The following is an 18,908-nucleotide window of genomic DNA, read 5'->3' on the forward strand; positions in this document are numbered from 1 at the left end:
CTTGAAGGACATGCTCAGGTGTCGGGGCCACGCAGTTGTCATGTGGCTCAATCAGAGCTAAGTAGAAGAGGCTCCGTGGTGGTCGGAGGTCTGTGGACAGATCAGGTTCCACCGTCCTGGAGCTCCCTGCTCCTGCCAGCCCTGCCCACGCCTCTCCCTGGGCCCAGCAGCATTGACTCTAGTGCCCCAGCCCTGCTGCATGCACGTCACAGCTGGCTGCTCGAGGGCGAGACCATGGTCTGGGGTAGGTGTGGCTCACCATCTGGGGATTCCGACCCACTGCACTGAAGCGTGGGGCTGGCCGGCCCTTCCACTGCAGCCCACGGAGACGGGGTGGGGGTGGGACAGGTGGTGCAGAGAGGGATCAGGAAGTGGGCAGGGCGGGGCCCTCGGGCGCTGCCTGGGCCCACTGCATGCTGGTGGCTAATGCTCCAGAGGCCTTGATGTGCAGCTGAGGTCCTGGAGAGGCCGGGCCAGTGCCTCTTGCACACAGGACGGAACTTCTCCGTTGGCACCAAGATAAGCAAAGGTTTTCAGGACTCTGTGGTGGAGAGAGAAGTCCCATTCTATCCGTTCATGATTCCCATCCTGAATGCCCCAAAGGCGAGGTTCCCCCCCTCTGATGGACCCTGCTCCAGGCTGGGGAGGTGGGCAGCGCCTCCTGGCTGTTTGGGAGCATCTTCTGTGTGAGAGGAAACCCTTGGTCTCCGGGACCTGCTGTGGTGGACGAGGGCATCGGGTGGGTGCTCCTGAGGACCTGGGCCCACGGGAGCATCGGGGCCTCAGCCCCTGTCACGGGAGGGTGCTAGGAAGTGCATGAAGACCTCCCCAGGCAGGCCTGGTGGCAGCCCCCGTCCCTGTCCCCAAGTGACACAGGCCTCCAGCAGGCTGGGGCAGTGGCCAGCAGTGCTGGGGCAGCAGTTCCGTGGCAGGTCTTCTCTGGCGTGCATGCACGTGCCCCTTCCTGGTAGGACTCTAGCTGGGGCTGTCCATGAGGACTCACGGGTGCCACTGAGGCAGGTTGTGTGGCCGCCCTGGCCTGGGGTCAGCTCACCCTGCACAGGTCCGTGCCGGGAGGTCCTGCCCTGCGGAGCCGTCCCTCCCCAGATGCATTTTGCTCCCTCCTCTCCTGCGCGTCCTTCGTCCCTGGAGGGCCCTGTGTCCCCCATTGACCTGGCATCCCCGTGGCCGCAGGTTCCTTCCTCAGTTCCATTGGGTGCCGACTGCTCGGGCAAGTTGACCCGGGGCGGGAACAAGTCCAGCCCTCTCCCTCCCGCTTCCTGCGAGGCTCGCCGGTCCAGCACTCGCTGGGCAGTGCCACGGGGCCAGCTCTTCCCCTGCCGTCCTCGAGGGCGAGGCCGCGGTGGCTCTCACCCAGGAGGCAGTGGTGTCCATGCAGAGGGCTCTGGGCACGACCCAGGGATGCCCTGCCAGGGAGCCCCACAGCACAGAGCGCCACGCAGAGCTGGCAGCAAGCCCTGAGGCCACGTGCGGTGGTGCATGTGGACCTGTGCGCCTATGTGCGTTCATGTGGGGTGTGTGTGTGCGTGTGACGTGGTGTGTGTGTATGATGTGGTGTGTGTATGATGTGGTGTGTGTGTATGATGTGGTGTGCGTGTGACGTGGTGTGTGTGTGTGACGTGGTGTGCGTGTATGATGTGGTGTGTGTATGACGTGGTGTGTGTGTGTATGATGTGGTGTGCGTGTGACGTGGTGTGTGTGAGACGTGGTGTGTGTATGATGTGGTGTGTGTGTGTATGATGTGGTGTGTGTGTGTGTATGATGTGGTGTGTGTGTGTATGATGTGGTGTGTTTGTGTGTATGATGTGGTGTGTGTATGATGTGGTGTGTGTGAGACGTGGTGTGTGTATGATGTGGTGTGTGTGTGTATGATGTGTGTGTGTGTATGATGTGGTGTGTGTGTATGATGTGGTGTGTGTATGATGTGGTGTGTGTGTATGACATGGTGTGTGTGTATGACGTGGTGTGTGTGTATGATGTGTGTGTGTGTATGATGTGGTGTTGGTATGATGTGGTGTGGGTATGATGTGGTGTGTGTATGTGTGTGACATGGTGTGTGTGTGTATGATGTGGTGTGTGTGTATGACGTGGTGTGTGTGTATGATGTGGTGTATGCGTGTATGACGTGGTGTGTGTGTGTGTGTATGACGTGGTGTGTGCGTGTATGATGTGGTGTGTGTGTGTGTGACGTGGTGTGTGTGTATGACATGGTGTGTGTGTATGATGTGGTGTGTGTGTATGACGTGGTGTGTGTGTGTGTGTATGGCGTGGTGTGTGTGTGTGTGATGTGGTGTGTGTGTGTGTGATGTGGCGTGTGTGTATGATGTGGTGTGTGTGTGTGTGATGTGGTGTGCATGTGATGTGGTGTGTGTATGATGTGTGTGTGTGTATGACGTGGTGTGTGTGTGTGACGTGTGTGTGTGTATGATGTGGTGTGTGTATGACGTGGTGTGTGTGTGATGTGGTGTGCGTGTGATGTGGTGTGTGTATGATGTGGTATGTGTGTGTATGACGTGGTATGTGTGTGTATGACGTGGTGTGTGTGTGTGTGATGTGTGTGTGTGTATGATGTGGTGTGTGTATGATGTGTGTGTGTGTGTGACGTGGTGTGTGTGTGTGACGTGTGTGTGTGTATGATGTGGTGTGTGTATGATGTGGTGTGTGTGTGTGACGTGTGTGTGTGTATGATGTGGTGTGTGTATGATGTGGTGTGTGTGCGTGTGATGTGGTGTGTGTATGATGTGGTGTGTGTATGATGTGGTGTGTGTGTGTATGACGTGGTGTGTGTGTGTGACGTGTGTGTGTGTGTATGATGTGGTGTGTGTATGACGTGGTGTGTGTGCGTGTGATGTGGTGTGTGTATGATGTGGTGTGTGTATGACGTGGTGTGTGTGTGTGTGACGTGTGTCTGGTGGATTGCCTGCACGTGTGGCTGAGATGCAGGCCCTGCCTGGAGAGGAGAGCTGTGTGCAGTGACTGGCGGTACCTCTGGGACACGTGGCAGGTGGAGAGGGGAGCAGCCTGGCCTGGCCGCTCCCTGGGCTGTGGCCCCTGCCAGAGGCCCGGGAATGGCAGAACTCCTCCCCGAGGCGCCTCCCGCCTGGGCTTCCTGCTCTCTGCAGGCCCGGGGCTCTCAGTGGGCGTGTGGGACACAGGAAGCCCCAGCGCTGACCTCTGTGCTGAGGAGCCTCCTGGGTGTCACAGCCCGGTATGTGGCAACGTCTGCCCACAGGCTGGCCATCAGCTGCCACCACCCGTGGCCCCCGGGAAGCTTGGTCAGGCCCTGGGGATGTCCCTCCTGTGCCCTGAGAGCTGCCTTGACATGAGGCCAGAGGAGGGGCCTTCGGAGCCCATGCCCGGGGTGAAGCGAAGTTGTGAGATGCCACATGAAAAGCCCCTTTGTCCCTGGGACGTGGTGGCCTGGCCCTGCGCCTCCCACCGCCCCCAGCAGGAAGTGGGCCGGGCTGGGCGGGCAGAGCTCTTTGGGGCAAACAGAAGGACTTGTGTGCTCAGCGCCGGCGCCAGTGTCCTCGGAGGGCTGCTCTGGGCACACCCAGGCCTGGGATGGGGCAGGGCCAGGGACTCTGCTTGTCCATTCATTCCACAAATGCTTCCATGCACCCACTGTGAGCCTGGAGCCCAGAGTGGCCTTCCTGGGAGTGTGTGTGTGTGTGTGTGTGTGTGTGTGTCTGGCATGCACACGTGTGTAGGTGCACCTGTGTGGGTGTGGACACGTGTGCCTGTGTTTTATGGGTGCACATGCGTGCTTGTGTGCACAGGTGCCTGTGGACAGATGTGTGTGTGCAGTGTGGTCAGACACAGGGCTCCAGCACAGGCTGCCTCCTCACCCCGGGACCCACCCTCGTTCCTGCCCCCTGGTCCCGATGCTGAGCCATCATGTCATCTCTGTGGGGCTCCCCCTGGGGCCAGCAGAGCACAGCCTGGGGGAGCGGGCAGGAAGGACAGGCTCAGCAGCCCCGGTGTGTGGGCAGTTGACCTGGACAGGGCAGTGAGGAGCCAGGGCCCAGCGAGGAAGCCGCGGTGGGGCTCCCAGGATGCTCCGAGGCTGCAGGTCTCCCCAGCATCCTCCTGCTGTCTTCAGCCTTGGTCTGAGCAACCTCAAGTGCCTTCCACCGTGCATGACCTGAGGGCTGAGAGGGCACTGGGCACTGGGGCACTGTCCTGCTGAGCCCGGCTGTCTGCCAGCCTCTCAGGGAAGGCCCCCCCAAAGGGAGCCCTGGCTTGAGGTCCCTGCTGACAGGAGGTAGCATGGGATCCAAACCCAAGCCCTGGTCCCTGGGTCTTACTGTCCTGAGCTTCCAAAGCTGGCCCTGTCCCCTCGTGCCCTCGAACAGGCCAGGACCAGCTTTCCAGTGCTGCTGCACTGCCTGGCCTCCTGGCCTGTGCTGGGCGCCCCAGGGCCTTGCTCTGTGTGTGGCAAGCAGTGCTGAGCCTGGGCCCTCCTGCCCGCCTCTTGCAGCTGGGGCTCCTCACCTGAGAGACCAGGCCCGTGGTCTTGGCTCAGGATAGGCAGAGACTGCCCTGGGGCTCTGGGCCCACGGGTGAAGCTGAGGCCTCTCAGGCTCAGGATGTGAGCTGGTGCCCACTGCTGGGAGCCTCTCTGGGTGGCTCCCTGGGACAGCTGGGAACACGCAGTGGGACACTTACAGCCACAGCCAGCCCCTCCATGCCACTGCTGGGCGGTTGGAGCCAGAGACACGCCCTCCCTTTTATGACGTGTTGGATTTCTCAGGCACAGCCTGTAGGACTTCTGGGGCGGGAATGTGTGAATCCCGTAGTCATTCTTGGCTTCAGACTTGTATTGGTTGGTGTCTCAGAAGGTTTTTGTGCCGTCTTTTACTGTCACCCAAAGTGACGTCTGGGGGCTGGACAGGTGGCCGCTGTGGCTTCGCGTGAGGGATGAGCAGCCAGGGAAGTGTGTGCGGTGCCAGTGCTCCTTGCCCCCGGCCGCCATGCTAGCTGGGTGAAATCCCAGGTGGGCAGCTCGGGCCGCTGTCCAGGGCTTGAGGGTGCAGCCCAGGGTGGCCACCGTTCTCCTGGGTCCCAGGAAGCCAGGCGGTTCCTCTCCCAGAGCTCAGCGGTGCTCAGCCTTACCTCCTCGGGACACTGCTCTGACCGGGACTGCAGTTCAGCAAGGAACTGCCCTGTCTGTGGCCTTGCTGGCTGCCTCCGTCAGCTGGGGCATCACAGCAAAGCACCTCGGGCTGGCAGTTCAAACCAGAGACATTTATTCCTCAACTCTGGAGGCTGGGAGGCCAAGGTTGAGGTGCCAGCAGGGCTGGGGTTTGGGGAGGCTCTCCCTGGTCTGTAGGGCCACCTTCTCACTGTGTACTGGTGGGTCTGTAAGACGCTCTTTGGTGTCTCTTTTAAGGACACCAACCTTGTCAGATCAGAGCCCCACCCTCATGACCTCACTTGACCTTAATTAGCTATTTTTCAAAGGCCCCGTCTCCAAATTCAAGGCTCAGGGCTCAGTATGTAAACTTGTACTCAGTGCTTAGCAGTGGCCTGGGAAGGAGCTAGCCTAATGGTCAGCTTTCGGACAAGCTGCCTCACTGACTGGGTATACATATGCCCCTATGTGGGCTGGGTGGGAGGAAGCATATGCTCCGCAGGGTTCCATGCTGTGTCCATGGCAGGCATAACCAATCGATCCCAGGACTCCTGTCCACTGTGCTCAGTGCAGGTCCTCAGGTGGCTCCTCCTGGCTCATCAGGACTGGCAAGGAGGGTTGGTCACCAGCTGGGGGACCTCCCTGGTCTATTTAACAGACTGCCCCTGGCCTCCTAGACTAGCCTCCTCTGGAATGACCCCAAGGCTCAGTCCTTGCTGGGTGAGCCCTCTCCTGGGTCCCTCCAGGGCCAGTTACCAGGTCCCAGGCAGTTGCAAATTGGCACTGGGGGCATTTGCCACGAGTATTAATGATTCAGGAACAGTAGGCGCTGTCCAGCCCTGGCCGTGAGGGTCCAGTACGCCTGCTCAAGGGCTGGCCCTCTGGAGGACGCTGTCTGAGCGCGAGTCCTCAGCCGCATGCGTGTGCACAGCTGTTCCCTAGCGGCCACCCTTCGGCTGCCTGGGAGAAGTTCCACTAAGCACAAACCCTGCAAAACTGCCTCTCTCGTTGGTGTATGTCCTTCAGGAGGGCTGTGGTTTATCTTTTTAAAAAGAAAAAATGAGTTGGAAAAGAAAGTGCAGGAGGGAGCCCAGGAGCTAGGGTGCTGAGAGAGGCCAGAGCCGGGCCGGTGGGAGCCGGGGCCCCTCTGCCTGGGAAGGTCTCCCAGCCTGCGCCTATGACGGTCACGGGCAGCCTCCCACCCTGCAGGGCTGCACAGCTGCAGCTCAGACAGCTGCTCTCTGCACCTCTGGGCCATCAGAACGTGGCTCCAGGAAGGAGGAGCCCAGTGGAGAACGTGGAGGTGACGTGAACCCTGGCACCCTGGTGACATGGATTCCAAGCCTGTTCTGAGGGGGTGGGCTGAGGGGTGAGCAAGAGGACATGGAAGTCCACGCAGGGCCCCCAAGTGGGGAGGAGCGTGTGATATGCTGTGGTCGCCTCTGCTTTGGGCGCAGCACCTGTTTTGGCAGGAGCCCCTGGGACGGAGGCCTGGCCTCACTGGGCCTCCCACCGATACTTTGGATGCTTTGTTTTCACCTAAGACCTTAAGTTCTCTTCGTCCTTTGACCCTGGGGTTGAAGTTGGTGGGATCCCGTGTCCACCCTGCACCTGTTCATAGCTTGACTGTGTTTGAATGACCCCTGGCGGGTGGCCGGTGCCCCAGCTGCTGCCCAGCTGTCCTCGCTCTGCGCCGTTCACGTTGCCCAGTGTTTCTTCCTGCTTGAGGAATCTCTGCTGTTGGCTGGACGCTTCCGTAGTGCAGATGCGAGCCTCTGGCGTTCCTGCCCGTGTGCCCTGCCTCTCTGCTCAGAGCAGTCTCCAGGGCCCAGCCTGCAGACACAAACCAGTGGGTGTGTGGAGAGGAGAGGACACACTTCTCCTGGGTGTGGAGAAGTCCACTGGGGCCTTACAACCTGCGTCCCAGGAGCCATGGCCCCCGCCCTGCCACCTGGCCTCCACCAGCACCCACCCTGCCTTGTCCAGGGGTCACGCCTGGGACTGAGGCCCTCCAGTCCTGGAGCCTTAGCTGCTGGTGCAGGAATGGCCCCAGGGTCCGCCCAGGGTGTGCAGGTGGGAGGCCAGTGGGGGCAGGACTTGGCTGCCCACCTCTTCCTGCCAGCCTCACTCCTGGCACGGAGCCCGCACCTCAGGACCATGGACAGCCACCCGAGGCGCATCTGAGGAGTACCTGACCAGGAAGCCCCCTCCACCCTTTCCTGACAAAGGAGACAGCGAGGCTGCCACCCCCAGGCAGGGGCCTGGTGCTGCCCCGTGAAGGTGTCCAGCACCCTCGGTCACTGCCTGCTGGTTGGTGCCTGATGGTGGCAGAGCCTGGCTAGGGTCCAGCCCCAAACCAGGAGACAGTGTCTGGCCGCCTCCCTGCTGACTGGCCCTGGGCAGCAGGGGCCATACCTGGAACTGCCCCAGGACCGAGAGCCAGCGCCAGGATCAGGCCCCGGTCGTCCCGGGCAGGTGGGCAGCACTGACCGCCTCCTCTCTCCCGCAGCGCGCATCATCAGGACGAAGCAGTGGTGTGAGATGCTGCCCTGCCTGGAGGGGGAAGGCTGTGACCTGCTGATCAACCGGTCAGGCTGGACGTGCACGCAGCCCGGCGGGCGGATAAAGACCACCACGGTACGTGCCGCGTCCTCGCCGTGGGCCTGGGGGGTGCCCAGCCTCGGACACCAGAGCCCGAGGGAAGTGGCTGTGGCGGGGCAGGTGGGCAGGTGGCCACTGGTGGCTCCTTCCCTGGCAGAGGCCCCGGTCCTGTCTTCCCACCTCACTCTGGGGCTGAGGCCCTGACAACCTGTCCCTGATGGTGTGGTCCCCGGGTGCACGTGGGGGCTGAGCAGCTGGACGTGGAACCACCAGGAGGCTGGTCAGTGGGGGTGACAGGGACAGGTGAACCACACGAGGGTGAGGGCTTCCTGGCTTCGTGGCACGCGTCCAGACCCTGCTGACGAGGATGAGCTTCTGCAGCCCACCTGGGGCCAAGGGGACGTTCCAAAGAGTCAGGACTGGGAAGGGAGTTCATCCAGTTCTCCCAGACGTGTTGTGGTGGCCACTTACAGACCCTGAGCCCACGGAGGGCAGCAGCTCCACCCCACCCATCCCTCCGATCAGGTGCCCTGTGGACCCCTCTCTCCAGAGGCCACTGTTAACTGGGTCCCCAGAGCTGCTCCTTCCAGGGGTGGTGGGGCCCTGGGTCATTGTTTGGGGCATTCTTTGAGATTTCTTTTCTGAGATAAATTGTTCAGTGTGCACCCCGCGCACCGTGGGCAGCTTTTCCCATGTTTGTTCAGGCCACAGAGCCCAAGTCCATGTGGATGTGGCCCTGGATGCTCCAAAGGCCAGGGCTCAGAGCCAGTGGCTTCCGTCTCCCACTGGCTGACCACCCCTGCCTGGGCTCTTCCTTGTTCACTTCAAAAGCCAAGGACCTCAGCATCTGTCATGACTTGCCCTGACCCAGGCTCCATGCCATGAGGTCAGGGAGGTCTGTGGCCCTGCAGAAAGATCTGGAAAGCCCTGCAGATATCCAAGGGTCTTCCAGAATTGCATCTGGCAGGGAGCTGCAGCCACTGAGACTAGACCCCAGTAGAGCCCCCATCTTGCTTGGGACAGAGCCAGATGGGCTGTTTTAGCCATGTGTTCCAGAGGTGCTTTGGTGTGGACGCTCCAGGGCGAGCCGTGATCTGGTTCCATGGGCTGGGCAGGTGCCTGGGGTCTGTTCCTCAGCAAGCCAGGAGGACAGCACTCAGGTTCGGAGTGGCTCAGAGGCCTCCGGTGTGGGCAGGAACCCAAGCAGACTTGGCCTTGATGGCAGCCCAGGGAACTTGCCTGAGCACAGCTCTCAGGAAGAACACCAACTGCCAGGCCTCCCCGGGTGCGCAAACAGGACAGGGGAGGACGGTCCTTAGGCAACACGTGTTCACCTGCCAGGGAGAGTGGGGGCCCAAGCCCAGGGAAACCTCTGGCCCCTTGGCAGACAGGCCTGCGGGTTAGTTTCCCTGCAGTTGTCCAGACTGTACTGATGCCTGGAGGGCATGGATACACCACTGTCCCTCCCTGGCCTCAGCGTCCATAATCATGACCCTCGTCAAGGTGGCCAAGCTTCCTGGAGGCCAAGCCTTATATGCAAGGCCAGTGTGGTGTTGGGGACAGTCCCCGGGCAGCTGCAGGTGAGTGCCAGCTCCCTCTCCTCTCCTCTTTTCTCCTCTTCCCTGACTTGGAGCTGCTGGGAGCACTAATTGTGGTGAGACTCAGGTGACATGAAATTCCCTGTTTCAAGGTGAACATTCAGTGGCAGTTGCCACATTGCCAGGGGCTTGTGCCCAGCTCTGTCTGGCTTCGAAACGCCTTCTCCTGCTGAGGTAGACCCTTCCCGTGAGCTGGGCAGCCCACTGTCCCAGACTGGCCGTCCTCACTTGGCAGCTCCAAATGTGGTCATCCATAAAGTCCCCAGGGCATAGGAGCCACCCTGATGAGTGGAGGGACAGTGGGAGAAGCCCCAGCATATCGAGACACTGGGAGAAGCCCCCATCAGTGGGCTTTGTGATGTCCCCCCGCCCCCGGCCTCAGGTTCTGCCCACCGAGCCCACGGATTGCAGGGGGAACGTACTGGGGACCTGCATCTCTGCTGGACGGGACTGGGGCCCTTCTTCCCCACCAAGTGTGGCACAGCGGAGTCATGGAGCACCCTGGGTGGCGCTAGGTGCCCTGCAGCCCGAGGTGATGCCAGGTCTCCTAGCAGGGGCACAGCATCCCGCCTGTTTTTAACCATGTGGTGAGGGGCTTGAGCCCCCTGGCCATCGGCACCTGCGGGGTCCTGGGGCCCACCGCCCGCGGGTGCCTTCGTGTCCTCCCCACTGGCTCACACTGGGATGGGGCCGGGCTCTCCTGCCCTCTGCCCACGCAGCAGGCCTGTGTCCCCCCTGTCCCCACTCCCAGTCCCGGAAAACAGATTTTCAACCAGCTGGTCAACAGCAAGGGCCCCGCTCGTCTCCCTGCTGCAGAGCCGCGTGGCCACAGGCAGGACCAGGGATGGGCCTCGGTGTGTGTTGGGCCACCCGGGAGGGGCTGAGCACCCATTGTAGGGTGTGTTTTATGGAGGCGGCCACGCACCACGCACCAGGGACACTGGGCAGGCGACAGACATCTGTACCACTGGCAGCCACAGCTGCACGTGTCCAGTGCTTAATTTACTCATAGAAGGGGTGGTCAGTGCTGGCTGTCATTCCTTTGGCCACGCAGGCCTGAGCGTCAGTCATAGAAGTTGTGTGGACGGCTTGGTCACTGTGCATGGCCAGGAGGCCAGGGAGGTGGGGTTTACACCTGCCTGCCTGCCCAGTGCCAAAGCCACCCTGGCCTGGCTTGAGACTGGGTGCCTTTCAGCCCACAAGCCTGAGATTCTCCCCCTTTCAGATGAGTCTGGGGGCCTCAGCCCACTCCAGAGGGCCTCTGGATGTCAGCAGGGACACACCGGGCGAGGGGCTGTTCCCTCCTGGAGGCCGAGGCTCCCTGAGGGTGGCTGGGCTCACTCGGGGCGACCGCAGCCCTTCGAGTGGGGAGCACGTGCCGTGGAGCCCAGGGCCTCCTTCCTCTGCCAGGCACCTCGTTGGCAGAACCGTGGGTGGGGATCTCGTCGAGCAGCTGTGTGCTGTGCCCAGGGTTCGGGGGCCTGGCAAACTGCCGGGCGTCTCTTGTGTCCCCAGGAGTGGGGAAGCCCAGCTCCTCCTGGGATCCCTGGCCTATGGCGATCTGTTTTTAACCTCTTAACAGGGTCGAGCTCTGGAGCCAGACTCGGCAGAGCTGGAGCTTATGATCCCAGCTCCGCGGTGGCTTCCTGACCCCTCACGAGGGTAAATTAGCACCATGGGGTTTCACGTGTCATCGGAAATTGGCTTTCTGATATGAGGGCTTTCCCACAGATTGGCTTCAAGAGGCCCAGCAATTACATGGAGGTGGCCGCTAACTCCATGCTGATGGCTATTCCTGGGCAGACCCCTCCCCCAGGCAAGGCCCTCCCCACCTGGCTGCACCTCCCTGTACCCCACCGTGATGTCCCCAGCCCACAGGGTGTCCCTGCTGCCTTCACACCTCTGTCCCCAGAGTAGACTACTCAAAGGCAGGTCCTGGGCCTTGGGGCCCCGCAGCCGCTCCCAGGGCCACATAAGTAGGTGTGACCCGGTGGATTAACGGATGGGCACACCCACCTCACATGCTGAAGTTTGCACTTCCGAGATCACTGTCTCTTAAAGTGCAGGCCGTCACCCCATTAGTGGGTCATGGACATAATTTAGTGGCTCATGATCAGCATTTAAAAGGAGGAAGAAATGGAATAAAAATATCAGAGTGCTCCCAGGTCACGGGGTCAAATGCCATTGAATGAAACACGCACATCCCCAGGTGTGTGTATCCTTTTAGGTTCTGGAAGTGGGAAATCCACTGTCCTTTGTGGACTCAGGAGACACACTGGGCTCTGGGTGGTTCTGCAGCCCCTGCCTCTTGGCCTGGCATAGCCCTGTGGACACCTGTCCACGTCGGGCAGGGTGACTGGTGTCCACTGCAGGTTCTCCCCAGAGGTGGGGGCAGCTTCCTCCGCTTGCAGGCGACTGCGGTGCCTGCACCGGGTACGGCCCAGGTCGCTCCCTTCCCCAGCTCTGCTCTGGCTTCTGCAGACCCACTCTAGCGGTTTACAGTGGGGACTAGAGGGGAGGAGGGCCAAGGTGCAGAGGCTCCCTGGCCAGGCTGCAGGCTGCCCTTGTTAGTGGCTGTCGGAAATGTTCCAACCAGCGCTGACTCTGCACATGTCTGTGAGGTTCGTGGATGGCAAGACTCTGGACGGTGAGCCATACAACAACACGTCAGAATAAACCAGCTAGGTCGGAATCCACTCTTCAAATCAGCTGTCCAGCACCAAGAACCCTGCCCTGGGGCAGAGTCTCCAAGGACAGGCAGACACCAGCTGCCTCTCAGCACATGTGGGCTGGGACATCCCAGGAGGGCACTGAGGCCCAGTGTGACTGGCTGTCCCAGGGCCTTTGTTAGACTCTGGATGTGGGAGCTTAGGGCTGCTGGATGTCCCATGGCCAGCCAGCTGTGTCCAGTAGTGCCTCTGACTCACTCTGTCTCTGCTCATCCTGCCTTGAACGGGCTGCTGGCCGGGCAGGCGGCCTGTGCTCCAGCCCCTGGGGTGCCCTGGAGGTCAGACACATCATGTGACTTAACCACGTGTCTCAGACAGGGCTTGCTTATCAGTTCTCCGTCGTCAAGCTCTTGGGGACAGTGTCTCCTGCAGCACCCAGTGTCCACCACATCACCCTGCTTGGGAAATTAAGCCAGCCTGCAGTAGTGAGGACCCCTGTTCCTTCTGGTCACATGGCTGACCATTCCAGTGGACACTTGCCACATCCAGCTCACTGTGTGGGCCAACACCCACCCCACCCAGAAATGGTGCCCCTTGAGCTTAGGGCAAGGAGTCCATCCTAGGAAAGGCACCTTTTCAGAAAGTGAGCAGGTCTCCTTCTAGGATCCTGAGAGCAGTGTGTTATCAGGGACCACTAACAGAGCCACAGGAATGGGCAGGGGTCCCTCCCCGGGGCACCCCAGCAGGAGCTAGGGGTCAACACAAGATCCTCTGGCTGTCCGCGTCCCCATGCCCAGCACCCTCCCAGGGTTGCATGTGCAGAAGGGTGGAACAATCCAGCCCTCATGCTGGTACGTCAATTCCCAGAGAGGCCATCGTGGGAATGCTTGCACCAGGCCCTAGCCCCAAAGGGCGAGACACCACACCACCCTTGCCTGCCCTGGGGACAGTCCTGCGAGGCACAGGATGTGCTGTGGGGACATGGTCTTTCCTGCCAGCAGGAAGTTGGCAGAGAAGAGAGAAGCAGGTGTTCTGGAAGGGGCTGCTCGCTGGCTGTGTGGAGGAGAGCTGACCACAGGAGAGGACCACACTGGCCCTGTCCCAGACCCGCGCAACCGGGCGGCAGGCTCCGAGTGGGCCAGTTGAAAGGCTGCATGAGAAATCCCAGTGCTTCTGTGCCACTGGCCTGGCCGCAGCGCCCTGCGCACCCAGACACGTGGGAGACTCCCCAGGGTCCCAGGGATTGCACCCAGGACCCCGGACCCCGCGGCACTAACACAGCCGCACACCGGGAGCTTGTGGAAAGCAGGAGACGGGGCCACAATAGGCAGCCTGGAGGGGAGACCCGCTCGGCAACCGAGTGCTGAGCCAGGAGCGGGGGACCAGCTACATAAACACCCCTACGGGAGTCCTGTGGTGCCATCCTCAGTGAGGCACCAGGGGTGGCTGGAGAGAGAGCAAAGTGTATTCTCCCAGGGTCCTAAAGGTCGAAAGCCTGATATCAGGTTGCCGAGGCCCCTCTGGAGGCTGAGGGGGAGGCTTCTCAGCCTCTGTCTGCCCTGGTGGCCCCAGGATCTTGGACACATGTCCACAGAACTCCAATCTCTGCCTTCATGTGGCCTCCTCCATCTCCTTTCTCTTGTGAAGACAGCGGCCACTGGATTTAGGGCCCGGTCAGTCTGGGATGATTCTATCTGCAGAAGCCTGACCTCTGGAAAGACCTGTTTCCAGGCGGGGCCAGATTCTGAGGTTCTGCATGCATGTGGGTCCTGGGAGACACCATGCTGGCCAAGGAGCCTACCAGCCTAAACGGAACCTGCAGGTGCTGGGCTGGGGCCAGAGCCCCCGGTACAGCCCGCCCACTGTCTCAGCTCCCTGGTGCCACCGTCCCAAAACACACAAGCGGATAGCAAAGTGTACCCCCCAGGGGCAGAGAGACAAAAAGAAGTGGGGAACAGGAACTTAGAGGAAACAGAAAGCATGAGGGACGGAAGGAAAGACGTGAAGAATAAAACCAGCACCACCATCCTCCAGATGAGAGAAGCGAGTCTAGGACGCAAGAGGCCAAGGGGCCAGAGTGGCTGCAGTGGAGGTGGCGCCTGCCTCCCTTCCCCTGCACTCCCCGCCACCCTCGTGACTTGCTGGATCAACCGATGGGTGTGTTTGTCACTTCAGGCCTCTGCTGGCCAGGCTTCCTGAGCCCCACTTAGAAGGTCTGGCTGCCCCGAGGCACCATGCTGGTGGGCTCAGAGAGACTGGGGAGGAGGGCGAGGGGCTGGCCTGCCCCACAGTCCTGCCCTGGAGGACCTGCTCAGCCCAGCCCAGCCCAGGCACCCAGGAAACAGGCGGCCGTCCCCACACGACGCCCAAGTCCTGGACAAATGAACAGAAGAAATGGCCCTGCATGAGGTCACTGCTTCTGGACACCCTCTGCTGCGGGTGGTGGACTCCCACAGGCAGCCGGTGGAGGAGCACTGAGTGACATGCACCTTGGACACACGCACACACCGATGGGTGTGCGTGCGTGTCTGCCACACCTGTGGATGCGGTGGAGAGACGCAGGGTTTGTTAAGAACCCAGCAGGGCATCAGGAAGGTCAAGTTGGAGAGGTCTGTCAGAAAGCCAGGGAGAACTTTTTTTTAAAGAAATGGGAAATAAGAAAGGGGAAAAATAGATAATTACAAGATCGATTCAGGATGTGTGAAGAATAGAAGCTCCAAAAATAGAGAAAAATGAAGAAGAAATTATCAAAGAACTATTTTCTAAAAACATTTCCAGAACTGAAGGACGTGAACTTCCTGTGTGAGAGTACTCACAAGGGCCCCCATGAATGAAGGAAGTCCCATCCTGAAGCTTTCAGCAGGAAATTTCAGGCCAATGGGGATTAAAAAATAATAATAATAACCCTAAAATCTCAGAGGGAAAAACTAGGTCATGCACAAGAATTGAGGCCTCAGACCATCACTGCTACTCAGCAGGGTCTCTGCAGCCAGGAATCAGCAGCCGGGTGCTCCAGGCCCAGATGTTTTAGTGCCCAGGTGTTTCAGATCCCAGGTGCTCCAGGCCCAGGGGTCCCAGGCCCAGGTCTTGATGCTCAGGTGTTCCGGGGCCCAGGTGTGACTCCTGACTTGGAGTTCCACAGCTGCCACAAGAGTCCATCAGGGAGCGGGGAGAATGTGCTTTACTCTGGGAAGCCCTACGAGAGGCTCCACGTGCCCTCGGGAAGCTAGAGATAAAGTGCTCAGCAAGATGAGGGCAGGGATGAGGACAGAGGGGCCTGGGGACTGGACAGTGTCCCCAAGGGGCGGTGCCATGGAGAGGGGTTTGTGGATGAGTTCCAGATGCAGCGGAAATAAAGGAGTGGCTGACCACATGGCTTTCCAGGAAAAGCAAACAGAAAAGCCGTCCGTGGGGACTGTGTGGAAGGGCCAGCAGCCCAGCCTCGCTTCAGCCTGGACTTCCCCTGCTGTGCTCGGAGCCCAAGACCTGCTCAGCACTATGGTTGCGTGTGGAGAAGTCCAGTACCTCATGGGGTGGACACAGCCCCTGCCCTTGGGGAGCCTCCGTGGGTCACCAACACATCTCCGGGGGTTGGGGGGTGAGAGCTGCCCTGGATCCCACAAGGGGCGGGCAGGAAATCACGTCTTCTGACCCGGGGCCCTGACAGCTGGCTCCAGGAGTTCAGGGGCCAGGCTGTCACCTAGACTGAGTGGGGTCCAGCCAGGCAGGGCCAGGCGGCCGGGCCTCAGAGGCATGTGAGGGTGCTGGCCCTGAGCACAGCAGGCTGCGAATGGCTTCACCCAGGGTGGCACCGGGAGCCATCCCCAGGAGTCCAGCTCCAGCTGTGCAGTGTCTGCAGCTGTGCACGCGGGTCTTGGTCAGGAGGGCGTGGGGAGGCCCGGGAGGGTCTGCAGGATGCTAGGGGGCACTTGGTGACGGCATGGCACAGACGGGTGTGAGGAGAGGTGGCTGTCAGGGTGGAACTGTGGGATCCTAGCCTGACTGCCCCTGGCATGTCCATGGTCACTTCGTGGTCCCCATGCAGCAGGCCAGGAGCCATGCACCAGAGGGGGCAGAGCTCAGAGAGGATGCCCTGGGGCCCTGGTGGCTGAGCACCCAGCACCTGTGGGGGGCCATTTGGTGACCCTGAGCGGGGAGGGGAGAGGAGAGGCGCCTTGGTGGGGAAATCCACGGCCACCTGGTAGCTGTGAGCACACGGGCAGGTGGTCATGGCACGGCCGGCCTGCGTCTGCCTGTCCCGTCCAACCCTCTCCAGGAGCCTGGGGTTCATCTGCTTCCCGGGCACAGCCGGGCTCTGCCTCCTCTCCTCTCCCCATCGCCTGGTATTCCCCTGCCCTACAGGGTCCCCAGGAAGCCCCAGGCCTTTTCGGTTGCTGCTGGCTTCCTAGCTGACCGGGACTCCTCTGCTCCCCACGCTCGCCCCCACGCAGCCCTCCCCACTGTACTGGGGACTCTGCAGCCCGTCTCCTGCTCTGGAGGCGTGGACTCCCTTGCCCTGGCGTCCGGGACGTGGTGCCGGGTCCACTTCCTCCCGGCCCTGAGGTGGCGTTCCCCACCCGCTCGTACCCACCCCCCGCCGTCTGCCCTCCTGCAGGTGTGTCATGGGCACCCTCTTGGCCTGGCCTGGGCCTTCCCACCCCTGAGGACGGGGAACAGCGGCTCAACTCCTGGTGTGGAGGAAATGTGACTTCCGTCCATTTGAGGAGCCCAGAGCCGGATGGGGCTCCTGCAGACAGGCCGGGGCTGCTCTGCAGGTGTGGTGTGCATACGCCTCTGCTGTCCAGACCTTAGGAACCTTCACTGCAGACCCTAACTCTCCGCTGCAGTTGGGCTTCTTGTTCTGAAAACCACTAAGAGAAAAGTGGTTCTGGCTTGGATGAGGCAGAGTGGGGTTCACTGACCAGAACTGGCAGCTCCCTGTGGGTCCTTCTCTCTCATTGGCTCTTTGAGGTTTCCTGATGCGGGCAGAGCCCCCTCCACTCCGGGCTGCTCGTTTGCCATGAGCCCAAATGCTGCAAGCAGCATGCAGGTTTGCTACCTGCACAGGGGACCATGGAGAGGACCGTGGAGCACCTGGCCCAGCTGCAGGGCTGGCCTGGGCTCAGGACCCAAGGTCCTCTGAGCTGACCTCTGGGTCCCAACAGCATGCAGTCTCAGGGCAGAGCAGTTGCAACAGAGAGAGACAGTGACAGAGGACACACGGGCCCCATGCTGGTCAGCTATCCAGGGGGCAGAACCAGTTGCCTCACCCTGACCTCTGCCTTGAGACCACAAAGCAGGCCAGGGAAGCCAGCAGCTGCCTTGGAACAGGGCCCTCAGGCATCTGTGCTCCCGGCAACACAAGGCCTTCTCTGGCCACGTGGGCAGGTCCACAGAAAGGTGGGGATTTGCAGATGCTGAGGCTGGGCCTCTAGGAAGCCTCCCTCAGCACCCACGAAGGAACGGGCTGGGAACGAGGCAGCACGGGCCTCAGCTCCAGGGCAGTGTGTGCCGCGGGACAAACGCTGCTGCAGGCAGTGGCCAGAGGGGCGCCGAGTGACCTAGTTCTGTCTCTGCATGAGGGGGTGAGGAGCTTGCCTCAGTGGACTAGAGGGATTTCCAGCTGCAGATTTCGCCACTCCAGGTGGGTGGCAGCAGGTGAGCCTCTTCCTCGGCCACCAGCTCCCTGGGACCACGGTTCCTGGGCTGGTTCAGCTCCCCTGTCCTCCTGGACCTGACGCCAGACCTGTGGGGGCTGCGGAAGCTGCTGCTCGGGACGAGACGGATGCCTCCTGTCACCTCGGAGCTCTCCCACGGGGAGCAGCGGGCAGCTTTGCCTCTGGCCACCTGGACCACAGCGTAGCGGCTGCTGTCCAGTCTCTCGCTGGATCAGATGGTGCTTGCAGGGGTCCTGGCAGAGCTCAGGCTGCAGACAGCGGGAGGAGCAGGTGACGGGAGAAGGGGGAGGAGAGCAGGAGGCCAGGAACACGCCCCTGCTCACCGCTCGCCGGGAGCCGGGGTGGCAGCGCGCCCGGATAGCCCAGCACCGCCATCGATCTGGACTCTCTCCGAATGTGACGTCCTTGGGAGGACAAAGCAGACTGGGGATTAAGAAGTGGCCTGAGCGGCAAGCCGGGCGGTGGGCGCTCAGCCCCAAGAGCCCAGCACCTGCACCCTAACTAATCTTTGCTCAGCGCAAACAATGAAAACAGCAAGCCATTACTCTGATCCCTGTCTGCAATCCATTCTGTGTGCTTTTAAATCACCGCTATTCATCATCACAATAATAGCCGGACATTTTAATAGATTTCGTGTGTAAACAAAAACGTATATGGCTGGCGCCCGTCATCTGGTATTGTAAGCAGTGACATTCTTCATTTTCTCAGCAGAAATGAGCCCAGAAGCAAAAGATTGGTTTGACCAAGCTCACATCATTTCTGTGGACACTTTTCGTAATAGGAGACATTATATGCTGGTTACTATTTACAGTAATTGTGCCGCATTAGTCTCAATTTTCCTTAAAGCAGTTGTTCTTAGAATCGTCTTAAATGCGTAAGTGACCGGTGGTTGAAATTCAAGGAAGCTGGCCCAGCGGGGTGGGGAACAGAGGCTGCCGTCAGCCACGGCTTGGGGCGAGCTCACCTCCATGGGGCCAACACAGGTGACCAGCAGCCTGCCCCACAACTGGACGCCCACCTGAGGCTGCATTGAGAATGGTTGAATGAGGTTGGGGAGCAGGCTCGCTGTCAGAAGGGGGCCCGGGATGTTGAGATCTGGCCCCTGCACCAGGGGCAGCTGGGTGGAATGTCAGTCTGTCCACACCATCCCCACCTCTGCCTCCGCCCATCCCCTCCCCATCCCTCTGCTATATTTAGAGGCTAAGGG

At 60.6% G+C, this 18,908-nt stretch overlaps 1 protein-coding gene across 2 annotated transcripts in view; it reads left to right on the top strand.

Annotated features, from left to right (window-relative positions):
- The window catches only part of Tafa5 (TAFA chemokine like family member 5), a 204,464-nt gene that overhangs the window by 165,293 nt on the left and 20,263 nt on the right, over positions 1-18,908 (top strand). For both annotated transcript variants that reach the window (XM_047547895.1, XM_047547896.1), the window contains exon 3: positions 7,665-7,792. In XM_047547895.1, the coding sequence (XP_047403851.1) occupies positions 7,665-7,792 (128 nt within the window). The remainder of the gene's footprint in view (positions 1-7,664; positions 7,793-18,908) is intronic.

Source organism: Sciurus carolinensis, chromosome 4, assembly GCF_902686445.1.
Source record: "Sciurus carolinensis chromosome 4, mSciCar1.2, whole genome shotgun sequence".
Taxonomy (NCBI): Eukaryota; Metazoa; Chordata; class Mammalia; order Rodentia; family Sciuridae; genus Sciurus; species Sciurus carolinensis.